The sequence below is a fragment of the Chenopodium quinoa genome, unplaced genomic scaffold (assembly GCF_001683475.1).
Source record: "Chenopodium quinoa cultivar QQ74 unplaced genomic scaffold, ASM168347v1, whole genome shotgun sequence".
NCBI lineage: Eukaryota > Viridiplantae > Streptophyta > Magnoliopsida > Caryophyllales > Amaranthaceae > Chenopodium > Chenopodium quinoa.
The window spans coordinates 20,119,946-20,133,310 of NW_018742204.1; the positions used below are offsets into that span (position 1 = coordinate 20,119,946).

Here is a 13,365-nt window from a genome sequence, read left to right on the forward strand (position 1 = left end):
GTATGCTTAATCTTGGCAAAAAGGCAATTTATAGATTTGATACGTGTGACAAATTAAATTGTTCATCGTGTTAAGTAAAAAAAGAAAAATAAAAAGGCATCTTTTTGACTTAGTTATATTTGAACTAAAACTAATGTACAATCATGTAAAAACCTTGATTAATTAAATGTTACGACACCTTTCTAAGGATAAGTTTATCATGTGGTGTGTACAACTGTACATCATCGATGTTGCTCAAATTCTTCATTTTACCTCAAGTACCTTTATCGCATTCTCAACACAATACATAAGTGTAGTCACTCTGACACTTTATTTTGGACTAAAATCATAAAAATAATAAATAAATAAATAAAATAAAATCACAATTAAGCCAAGTCATACACTTAGATACATACCCATGTCGAACACCAATCCCTAAATCCATATTGAATTTTGCTATAAAGCTATCTTTAAAGTAAGAAGTCACCCCTAAATTATACATAGTATTTATTATTGCCTCCTAGTTTTACAGCTATATATACTACGGAGTACATTACAACTACGTGAGTACGCGACATTCGACCAAAATATAAGAACAAGATGGAGCATGACTTCTAAAGATATACACTAACTACAAATGTTCCAATACAGATGAAGTGCTTCACTGCAATTGCCGATATTGTCTATGGCAGGATAGCAGGTTCTATCCCCCATATGTCTCTGGCATACTGGTGAATCGTTCTGTCACTGCTGAACTTGTACGAACCAGCCGTGTTCAAGATTGACATTCTAGTCCATTTCTGCTTCCAGCATATTATTTCGTAAATTCAGATACAGATGGTGTGAAATAAGCATGGAAATTTAATTAATTCTATTGATATATATCAGCAGCCTCAACAATGACAAATCTGAATTTTCTATCCCAAACACCATACCACCACAGATATTTCACATTTAAGGTATCATCACAAAGCTCACACGATTACATTACCACAACCATAAACAAGCATATACTACCTCCGTCTGAAAATTATCACAATTCCTTTCGGATATGACATGATTTTACAGACAATAGATAAGCCCTTTTGTCATGTCCTTGTGATTTTATTATAGGATTTTTTCATTATTCTTTTAGGAAATGTGGCAATTTATTCTAAACATCCTAAAGTAGTTAATGTGATTACATAATCCATAAGGAAGGTATACATCACAAACATTTAATGTACCACCACACCTCTTTAAGTACACCACAACCATTCTAAATTTTACAAGTAGGGACTGGACTCTTTAAAGATATTGGGAGGAACAGAACATTTCTTGGAAAGTCTCACCATAATCACAAGTCGTATAATGTCTCACAGGACTTGTTTCTGTGGCAGGATACGAAGACACGATCTTATATCCCCTACAAAACGTTGATCATCGCCGGTAAAGCTTTATAGGAAAGGCATAGATCGACTAGGTCGTTATTTCATGACCTTTCTAAGAGAAGGGGAGAGTTAAGTTATATGTTTGATCTTATCCACTCATGACAAAGCCTCAGAGAGTAGTTCAATAAGGACTCCTGAATCATGGTTGCCTATTATGGGTGCATTTTATGGAGACATTCCTTGACTTGATCAGGGAGGGTAACACCATTTTAATATTTTATGGCCTCTATTAAATATCTATCTGATAAGATGCTTGTTAGAAATGATCTGCTTTCAATTACATAATTGTAGAAACTTACCTTTTGATCACGGTATGCCTCATCAACCTTCTCTTGGCACTCTATGTAGCTGGGGAAGTCCTTGCCAACAAGGAAATAATCTGCACGGCCATATCCTTCATTTCCTTCAAGTGAACCCATTAACACATCGTAGTTGTATGTACCAAATACTCCACTTCTTACAAATTCCTTTACTTCTTCAAATCGTGGATCAGGCACGAACTGCAAAATTAAGAAACAAATCACTTGCTTGAAAAATTGATCTCCAAGAATTTTAAAACTATTGCCATATTCTTTTCCATGAGAAACTTGACAAGTCACCAATGGTAGTATTAAAAATCAATATATATTAGTGATATTGAATGGAAAAGGGAGTTAACATATTTGATCAGAAGAACAAAAAGATACTAGTATATGCTAGTATGCACTACTTTACCTTCCCCTCAGCTCTTTCTTTCCTAAGGCCAGCAACTTCATGAGCTTCAACGCCAAAAAGAAAAAAATTGTGCTCTCCCACTTCTTCCCTTATTTCGACATTAGCTCCATCAAGAGTGCCAATCAACATACAGCCATTCATTGCAAACTTCATATTGCTGGTTCCACTGGCCTCCATTCCAGCAGTACTGAAGAATCATACATCAACAGAGTTCAGCCAGTACATTAAGATGGGAAATTAATATAGGCAAGATTGAAGGGGCACATCAGAGTTCATATTGTTGTTTCCACTGGCCTTGTTCCAGCAGTACATTTCGTCCTTCAAGAAAATAGGAGGTTGAAAGTTGCCACATTCCCCACAGAACTTATCATTAGGAAACATCTAAGGTTATTATTAACTGTTGTCAACCAATGTTATGCGGCTATTAATTAGGTACTAGCAGCTATTAATTTGGTACTTATCCAAATGTCAGACTTGAATAGTTAATGAAAAATATTCTGTAATTTTGGTCCAAAATGTTGTCAAGAGTCCATACCCATTTTGATATGTTTAAAATTTAACATGGCAACTTGAGGAATCCGAGGAACATAACTGTCAACTGGACCAACAATATGTAATGATTTTCATTTTTCAGAAACAATTGCTAAAAGATACAGTGCCACAGGTAATCGAGTTGGTTATTTGAATAATTGGTTGCTTTTATGGGGACTTTTCCAACGAGAAGCTCTAAAAGTCTAGAATATAAACTACTCTCGTTATTTTCTAACCACCTTCTGTACTGTAGTGTTTTTTTTCCCCCACCCTTAGCCTACTCTTATCTTATCTACCTTTTCTTGCACCCCACTCATCCTTTTCAAATTCTCGTAGAAAAAAAAATTCAATGGTACTTGAGTGGAACAAACAAACGGAAAAAATGCATAAGAGTATAAGTTTACACATCATCTTTTGGGATGTCGCATTAATGGCTGAACAACGACGAGATAAACCAACTTATATTCTTATATCATGCTTGGCTAGCTAGTGATTAAATAATAGACCTTTATGAAGATCTTCTATTCATGTAGCAGGTTGAGCTAGGGAGACCAATAGAAGGTTACCCATCCCCGTCTCCCAACAAAAAATCTCTTAAATGATCTTACTGAGTATTCATAAAAGAGAACTGAGAGTTTCAGAGATCAATTAAGAGGTGTGAAATCAAATTACCTTATATGTTGGGACAGCTCACTTCCAGGAATAAGCACTTCGGCAACACTAACATTGTAATCGGGAACAAACACAACCTAAAAGAAAGTTGGTGGTAATTAACTGAATTAGAGAGAGAAAAGAGAACATCAGATATAAGAAAATGATCAATACAGTGTATCCATAGTCAACACTGACAAGATGAGAACTATTAAGTTGATCACTTAGCAAGTAAAAGATTAATAGCAGGTGAAGAGCCTGTATGACTTTGAACTGCCAGTTTGCCAATGTGCAAGATTATACTACATCGTCCCAATTCCCAATGGCTCAAAAAAGGCTTCTGCCTTGGGCAGGGTGAAGGAAAGGTCAGATGAGCATCATTCATCCCTGTAATAATAGTAAGGCTATTTATAGTTTACCTATCACCCTCAATCTTAGAAACATGGTGCATCTACTACATACACCAAAAAGAAAAGCACAGACACTATAATGATCCATTTTTAAATATTTACATATAAATCCAAAAGCACAAGCCAATAAACTCAAAAGATTAATATGAATATGTACTAGTCATTGATGACCTTGGATGCCGTAGCATATAGCTTTTTCACTAGCTAAAGTGGCATGGATTATTGAACACTTGAATGATCTAGCTTATAAAATCCACAAGTATCAAGGTTCAGGGAGCTTTAAAAAGTACTGTGTGTCTAATTATCTATATGATAATGTGACTGCATATGCAGAATGAACAAAAACAATGAATGAATAAATGAACAACTTGTAACAGTACCTTCAAAAGGTCACCAATCTCAGGATCATTATTTACAGTGGCAGCTACATCTGTGATGAATTTCACAATCCTCTTGGCTTGGACGTATGTGGAGAATGCTTTGCCTCCAAAGATGCACACTCGAGGCACATATCTTACAGCCCTTTCCTCGGGAGTCATTTCTTTCATCTTCTTATAACGGTAAACAATACCCAAAATGTTTAATAGTTGACGCTTGTACTCGTGAATACGTTTCACCTGAGAAAACAACCAAGAAAACAATCACTAAAACATGCACGTAACCACTGAGCATTTTATAATTAATAAGACAATACATGTTGGTGGGTTAGGATGGAATCAAGTTGTAATTTTCCAGATAAAAGACTTAACAAGTCTTACATATACAGGAGATTGACATCAACTAGGATAAACAATTTTTCAGATTGCTTAGGTTGATATAGAGAGGTTTCACAAGATTCGAGACAATCAGTAACTCTAATGCATGCTTTATCACATACATCACTGTTTCTCAGTAAAAACAAAAAGAACATTAGAGCTACAAAATAAATTAATGACTAAATACTTCCATCATCTAAAAATGACCTGCACATCAAACATCGCATCTGGGTTCACAAGATATCCGGTTTTTTCCTTCAAAAAGTCTGCAACCTTCATTTTGTTGATCCTTTTTGCTTCCCTCCATTCAGATTGAAGTTCCAGGTTATCAGCAAACTGGAGACAACAACAAAAATTGAATCATGCAGCTAGCAGCACTTTCTTGAACATGACAAAAGAAATCAACAATTAGCTTGAGCTATCTACATTGGAGCAATATACATAATTTTCATAGAAATCCAGGATAAGAGGCATCCTCCGACTCATTACAGAAGTGAAACATACATCCATTTAAAGGCTGTTGAGGCAGGTGTTGTAGAACAAGGGCATTTCCACATTTGAATAAAAAGTTAGTGAACTTGGGATAATCAGAGGTATGATGGATGCAACACACTTATAATGGTTGCTAAGAAATCATGTCATTTTCTTATTTTTTCTATCTTGTGATTGATAATCTCTGTTGCAATGCAAGCCACACATAGCAATGCATTGTTCTCCTACAGACTAGCATAATGAGCTTTATAAAGAGTTGGGAAGTATTGGGATGATAAATGACAGGTAGGATAACATTTACCCATGTTCCTAGGTAATAATCTCAATGAACATCTAGATCCCAATTGTATTTCCTTCCTCATCTTATAACTTTCAGATTTTTTGGGTCATAAATATTAATTATTATGATATAATCATTGTTTGTCACAATTTTCTAACCACTATCTTAGGGTACCATTTATAAGGCCCCCATGATATTATTTTATGAAGGCAGGTGGTATGTATTCAGGTATGCAGATTACAGAGAGCGCACTGAAAAGGGGAATTATATGATGGCATGATGCAATAAATAAAATGAAGAAACACAGGTTTGGGTATGATCGCAAGGGGCGATAAGGGTGAACTCACATGTTGCAGCTCCAGCAGAGTAAGTGGGTGCTATGAGGGGTTGTGGAAGTGCTCGTATGACTGCATGCAAACTCACATGACTATTAAGTGGGAAATTGATGTTGTATTATCTCAATATGTGTTCAAGTCTGATAGTGCAATGACTTTATGTTGGTGGATGCAATGAAACAGAATGGTGAGATTACAATTGAGTTTGACTTCATGGTCCAGAATTGTCATCTGGCTAGTTAGTCCTTTCTTTACTTTGTTCTTGCAAGAGATGAAGCTAATGGAGCTACCCATAGGCAGGGAGTCAATTAATATATTTTATTGATGAAGAGCCTTCCCGGTATATACTTAGTGTGATTTTCTGCATGCAAATGAATTAATAAAGTCCTATTTACTTGAGATGATGTAATCAATCTAACCATCAAGATTCAAGAAAAAGCTATTTGCATTTACCCTCTTCAGTACTGCGAGCTTCTCAGTTTTCAAAATCCAGTCATCTGATCCAGTCCACTTGGTTATAATTTTACTCAGCGCAGGGTTACAAAAGCGTATCCACCTTCTAGGGGTAACACCATTAGTTTTATTCTGAAATTTCTCAGGCCACAACTGCAACAAAAAAACCAGTCATCAAGGTCAGATAAAGTATTGCTTCATTTACATCGTATGACAAAATGTACATTAGTGCTTTATTTGTGCTATTCACCTGATAAAAATCATTAAAAACATCATTTTTTACAATCTCACTATGTATCTCAGCAACTCCATTGACTGCATGTCCACCAACCACACAGAGGTTGGCCATGCGAATGGCCTTTGGCTGGTTTGGGTCTGGTTTGAAATCAGGCTGCTGTTTCTGTTCAACAGATAATACTTCAGTTTCATCCTTCAGTTCTACAGGCTTCTCAAGTGCTTCGGATGATTCTTTCTCTTCCAAAGGTTCATTTTTGTTAGGAGCTTCATCTTCTACAGTTGGAGTCATAACGGAGCCATTTTGTGGTTTAACAAGCAATTCTAACACGGATGCAGGTAATTCTATGTTGTCTATTATTCTCATCTGTTTTAGCTTCTCTTGAAGCAAGCCAAGATCTTTGATTCCATATTCAGCTATTATGGTATTTATAAGCTGTTAAGAAAGGAACGAGAAAGCAAGACTTAGAGTACATAAAAAGATAATCTGTACAAGGACAGTGAATATTATGTCGTGTTCAGATAATGCTTTTAGAATTACCTCCTCGTCAATTAATTTTATAATTTCAACATGCCTAGGGAGCAGAGTTTCAATGAGTTCCAAGCTCCACTTCTCCAATGCCTCTGGCAGAACCGTGTGGTTTGTGTATGCAACAGTTCTGGAGGATAGGTCAGAGACTAATAAGGATTGTGCTACTATGCATGTTTTGTAATGAGGGTGAATCATTGCTAACAGAACAAGTAAAGTTTAAGAAAAACCTAGTAGATTAATAACTATCACTTTCCAATCCACCCACCCATCTACTTTAGATTCCCCATTTCATCCAGATATTGGTTTATCGTTGTTAGGCATGCACAAGGTAATTTACCACGCCCTAAGACAATGCACGATCAAATTATTCTGAAAAGGAAAAATTAAAAATGAAGAGGGCAAATAGAAGACTTGCTTTTGTGTTATACTCCATGCTTCATCCCAGCTCAAACCCTTAACATCCATCAATATTCTGATGAGCTCCGGGATGCACAGTGTTGGATGTGTGTCATTCATCTGCACGGCAACCTTCTCAGGAAATTCTTCCCAATTTACAGGATGCCCTGATCTCTTCTCAAAGTGTGCAATAATATCTTGAAGGGAAGCAGAGCACAATGTGTATTGCTGCTTCAGACGGAGAGTTTTTCCTTCAAGTGTTTCATCACCGGGATATAGTATATAACATATCTGCTCGAGTATAAAACAAAAGACAGAATAGTTTGTAAGTCGATTGGAAAATATTATGCCGACTGTTGGGTTAAAAACACAGATATTGATAGTACAGGATTTAGACTTCCACACAGCTGTCTGAAAGCTCATTACTCTATGTGAATATGTACTAAATACTACAGAGTTGTTTACTCTATGTGAATTTGTAGTACTGTGCATTACTACAGAGATATTAGTGATTAAACATAAAATTACGTCAAGAAAGCATCAAGTTGTTGAAACAGTGGGTGCAAATACATTCCTGCATTTTTCCTTCACAAAAATAGATCTATGTCAATAATGGAATTAGCAGATTGAACAACTACAAAAATTTTAAAATATATAGTATGTTTATTGATGCAAAGAGCTACACAGTGAACTTGTAGTTGGTAATACATAACAAGTAGCAATCTCTTACAAACCTTCTCTGCATTCGTCATTGCCTCGAAAGCTTTTGCATGTTCACCAGCATTAAAAGCACGTAGATCAAAAAGTTCTGAAGGAACCTTGGTTGACCATAACCGAAGATTGATTGTAGTTTTGGTTTTATAACCTGGAATGGGAACATCATAGGCAACAGCTTTTATGTCTTCTCCCCCTGCCCATTCTTTTGTTCCATCTGGCCTGGTAATGACTTTGCCATAGAATTTCACTGGGTAGGAGACATCATTTCTTACAATTTCCCAGGGGTTACCCATCTGAACGGAATGCTTAAATAGTCAGTAGATAAAGAAATCCTTATATAGAAAAAAGAAAGAGCCTATTAGTTGGTCATTCATAAGGAACTCATGAATAACTTGCCATTCAAGCACTCCAGCTGAAGCTATGTCAAAGTAGGAACAATTATAAAAGGATGAAATTAAACAAGTACTCCATACCTCAAGCCAGTTTTCAGCAACTTCTTCCTGACCATCTTTTGTAATGGTTTGCTTAAACAACCCATACTTGTATCTGAGTCCATATCCCCATGCAGGGTAATTTAGTGTAGCCAAAGAGTCCAGAAAACAGGAGGCAAGACGTCCTAGTCCCCCATTGCCTAATGCTGGGTCTGGCTCCTGTGAGATATTGATACAGACCCCAGTAAGTAAAATGAAGAGAGCATTTTCAAGAAGATACATGTATCTCACACATTGGCCAGTTTAACTAGTGCCTCTTATACAGCGTTCTGCTTTTTTGTTGAAAACTTGAATTTTCAGTTTAAAGATAATGATCTTCTGTCAGTCCTATCTACATACATGGAAGCAAATCATCAGCAGCTGTGACTTTTTTTCAAGGCCCCACCACAATGCTGAGAAGGTAGCATATCTCCTTATCTTAACAATTTGATATATATGTATGCATTTTTTATTTATAAACAAATAAATTAAAAAATTAAAATAAAAACTGAAAAACTCCATGTAAACATTATGGTACCATACATTGTGCTTATTTCACCTAATCATATTGTGTGGGTGTGAAATAATTATATTGATGTGCCAAATATAATGTTTTTTTCTGTGAAAATCAATCAGGCCAATCAGCAATTTTCAAGATTCGTATCAAATGGAATGTCATCTATCTTCAGGGAACAAGACCATCATGAGATAAGTATGAAAACTTCAGGAACATAATAAATTCTCCTCTCACTGTAATTTCTTCGCTAAGGAATTTTTTTTTTTTTTTTAGTATAACATAGTAAACACCAAGTATTCTACTTTAGTTTTTTGATCAAGTCAAGTCTATTTGAACTTCTAATTCCAAAAGTTCCAAAATGCATGCAGATATCACTCCGAGCACTAAGCAGATTCTACTGTTATCTGTCAGATGTATACATGTCATAGAGGTTAAAATTCCTGCTATGAAGTAATTAGCTTAAAAGGATGAAGAAATTAACAGCAAACACTATGCTAAAAATATAGAATGTAGTGAAGGAACCTGCTCGGCTACAGCTTCGAGGTTATATCCAAGCTTTCTCAAAGCCTCTGCATAAGCCCCTGATAGCTCAAGGTTGCCAATTGCATTTAGCAAAGCTCTGCCCTACACTACCAAAAACACATCGAGAATATACAAAATATCAGAAGTAATACAAGTTCAAGATAGATATTTTCAATTATTCAAAGCAAAATTTATAGTTGGAAATCTGCTTGCACATTTGCCCAAGTTCTTATTTAGGGGTACATATTATGATAAACATAGATGTTTTCAGTAGTTGCAAGACAAAAGAAGACTATGAGTTGTTTTCCGGAGTAAATAGTCCAAGAAAACAAAATGAACCTGGAGAAATTCCATTGACAGATAATATGCTTGCTTGGCATTTGTCTTCTGATACAATTCATATGTAACATTCCAGTTGATGATAAGCATGTCACGAACACTTTCTGCAGTGGCAAAGAATGCCTTGGGAAGCTCAAATTGTGCAGGAGAGAAGGAGGGAGTGAACTCTGCATGGTATTTAATGCTTGCAGCAACTGATTCAGGGTCCGGAGCAAAAGAATTCTCAGGACCTGTGACTGACAACAGTTATGTCCAAGAACATCGAAAACAACTGTTAATACAGTGCGCGTGGAAGAGTTGGACAAGTACACCAGAGGTCAAAAGATGAACACTACCGCTGTATATTATGAGCATAGGGTAAAAGCAACCATTAATAGGTACAAGCGACGAAGCAAACATCAATTTAGTAGGCCTATTACAGATTCAAAAACACTTTCTTGTTGCAAAATACAGTAGATTAGATCACCAACTATTCAATTATGTTAAAAAGAAACTCTCAGCAATCACGTTCATTTTAATTTAATCTGAAACAAGCAAGAGGAGAGCCTATTATGTACCGTACAGGGTCATTTGCTCATAAGCACCCAATGCAAACACATAACATATCCGATTTTATAGATAAACTCCCTCTATCGGAAAATAATAGTCACATATAATATACGATTTTAACACGTCCGATTTTACATGTCTAGATAATGTAGTCACTGATGTATGTCACATTTTCTAATATACTCTATTTTACTATGATTGACTTTCCAACACACTTTTCTTTATAATATGATAGCTATAACTAAATAATGAACGAAGCATGAGAATAATCTAACTATTATAATATTCATAAAGCGTCTTTTAGGAAAAAAAAAAAAAAAAAAATCTAATATACGTACAGTACAATATTACAATGCGACAATTAATTTTGAATTATGGTAATTAATCTGTTATAAACAACTCTAAAATCAGGCAAATAGTAATTATAAAAAAAAAACAGTAAAATTAAAAAAAAAAAAATTAAGAAAGAGAGGAGAGAAATACTTTGATCATCAGTGACAGGGTCCTGCAATTTCTGATCACTGACAGTATTCTTAATCGAGAAAATCCTTGTAGAAGAAAGCTTCAATGGCGGCAAAATTCGGAAATTGATGAACAAAGGATTAAAACTCCTTAAATTGAGACGCAAATCGGAGTAAATCGGTGTCGGAATAGAGGAATTCGCCGCCATTGATGAACCCTGCATCTCTCTCTTTCTCAGTAATTAGGGGAAATTGATAGAGAATGAAGAAGGAGAGAGAGAGAGAGAGAGGGAGAGAGAGGGAGACGTATAGAAGATTAGCGTAGGGTGGAAAGTGAGTAACCAGTGCTACAAGTGGTAGTTGAGTAGTGTGACTATGTGAGCAACACCACCAAAATGTAATATTAGCACATGTTTCTTTATTTTCGTCCTTTTCATTTTTATCATGCTGGACGCTTGTTAAGCTACTTGTTTTTTGAAATTATTATTATTATTATTATTTTTATTTTTATTTTTTTTAGGGAAGTGAATACAAGGTTATACTTGTGGTTGGTATTTAAGTCGTCACTTTAGTAGTCGTGGGTCTTGTAGCGAGTCGCTTTTAGAATGAGTTAAGAAAAAATTGTGTTGTGTTCAGCTTATGCTGATCTTTATAAAAAGAACCTATGCATAACATATATAGCCTATTTTTTATATCGTTTAATGTCAATTTGTTCCTAAATAGTTTTTAAATTATTTGCAAATTAGTCACTACAGTATTAAGTAGGTTGACTTCTTGTGCTCATGCTAAATTTTGAAAATGATGTTTATTCATAGTTAATGACATTTCCCACTCGTGTTGTGTTGTGCTAATGAAAACTCTTGTGGGGCTATGCCATTTTAATTTAATATCGTATGTTAATCGGCCTTGGTGTTGATTAGATCCGTGTTTAGCTCTAGTTGTTACCCATCAAAGAGTATTTAGAGATGCATCAAATTTGTTAAACAAAAAACAACAAAGAAACACACATGGTTTACACCACTCAATGTAGAATAAACAAGAAATGGATGGAGTAAGCAAGAAGAAATAGAAATAGAGAGAAGAGAGAAACAAAATAGAGATAAAGCACAAGAAGAGAGATAGAGAGAGTTCCCGCCAAAACTGTAGCTCTATATTTTTCATACTGTAACACATTCCCATTTGGAAGTTTATTTTCTCTTCTTCTTCCTCAAATTCCTTAATTTTCTAGAATTCAACGCAAAATGCTGAAATTTTCTTTGATTTCCAAGTTAGGTCGACATACCTCAAAACCTGGGTTGATTAGTAATGTTAATAATCTGTTTCAAAAAAAAAAAGAAGTAATGTTAATAATCTATTTTGTGCTCAAGTGAAACGACAAATCCCTCAAATTCCCAGAAAACTTCCAATTTTCAGCCTAATTTCTAATTATGCTCAAGTTTCAGCAAATTTAATACCTACATTCAACCTTCAAACCACTCCTCTTAACCTTCATTTTGCCTCAAATATTCAAACATATTCAAGTTGCTCAGTGTCGATGAGCATCGATCCCAAATGTTTTACTCCTCTAGCTTAGCGGTATACCAATGCGATTGACTAGCTCAGAAAAATTTTAGCGAGAAGGGAGTTGAATGGGATAAAATGTACTGTTTCAAAGATATTTTCTAGTTCAAGCAAGTCTAGTAGTTCAAGGAAATCTACTAGTTCAAGGAATACACCTCAAGTTGAAGATCTTGTGTTAACTATTTCAACTATTGATGATGATCAACAAATAATCAAGGTTCAGATGAAAATAAGAACAGAGGATGTTTACATTACTAGGTCAAAATTAGTACATGAGGATAATTGGCATTTGAATTCTCTACAATATGGGTTTTCTGTAAAAGTTGGGCCAATCGCATTCAATAATGCTGTGAAGGGAGTTTATCACGAATTTCGGAAAAACTCACGTGAGCACTACCCATTTGAGAGTCGTGTTCGTGTAATCTGCATCCACATAGCCGAACCAATACAGTTTAATGTGATGGAGAGCTTCATAGCAGATTTAATGGCTAAAGGCCAGGATGACTGCTTGGATGAAAAACAGATTTTGTTGATAAAAAATTGGGTGTATCTTTCAAAGAGAATGAGAAAGGTCCTTGTTTTTTGACGTTTTTTTTTTCAAGGAAGTGCATCCAAGGTTTTACTGCGGTTGATCTTTAAGTTGTCACTTTAGTAGTCGTGGGTCTTGTTGTATTGAGCTTGTGATGATCTTTATAAATAGAACCTATGCACAACATATATAGCATATTTTTTGTATTGTTTGATGTCAATTTGTTACTAATAAATAGTTTTTATATTATTTGTTAATTGGTCAATAGTTTTTATATTATTTGTTAATTAGTCACTACATTATTAAGTAGGTTGACTTGTTGTGCTCATGCTAAATTTTGAAATTGAAGTTTATGCATAGGTAATGACATTTTTCACTCATGTTGTGTCGTGCTAGTGGCAATTCTTGTGGCCTTGTGGGGCTATGTTATTTTAATTTTATGTCATGTGTTAATTGGCCTTGGTGTTGGTCCGATCCATGCCTAGCTCTAGTTGTCATCCAAGCCAAGA

At 35.3% G+C, this 13,365-nt stretch overlaps 1 protein-coding gene across 2 annotated transcripts; it reads right to left on the bottom strand.

The window, feature by feature from the left end:
* Positions 1 to 328: 328 nt before the first annotated feature.
* Positions 329 to 11,494, bottom strand: LOC110722127 (alpha-1,4 glucan phosphorylase L-2 isozyme, chloroplastic/amyloplastic-like). Of its 2 annotated transcripts, none has more exons than XM_021901391.1 (15): positions 10,790 to 11,494; positions 9,758 to 9,987; positions 9,419 to 9,520; positions 8,383 to 8,559; positions 7,927 to 8,202; positions 7,212 to 7,483; positions 6,806 to 6,923; positions 6,281 to 6,700; positions 6,031 to 6,183; positions 4,678 to 4,806; positions 4,096 to 4,332; positions 3,327 to 3,403; positions 2,124 to 2,310; positions 1,709 to 1,909; positions 329 to 779 (listed from the first exon to the last, which is right to left on the bottom strand). In XM_021901391.1, exons 1-15 carry the CDS (start codon positions 10,989 to 10,991, stop codon positions 663 to 665), a joined length of 2,898 nt encoding a protein of 965 aa, XP_021757083.1. In that variant the 5' UTR covers positions 10,992 to 11,494; the 3' UTR covers positions 329 to 662. The 2 variants fall into 2 exon arrangements, with proteins under 2 accessions (XP_021757083.1, XP_021757075.1); XM_021901383.1 differs by having other exon boundaries at positions 9,758 to 9,993; positions 10,790 to 11,492.
* Between the last annotated feature and the right edge of the window lie 1,871 nt (positions 11,495 to 13,365).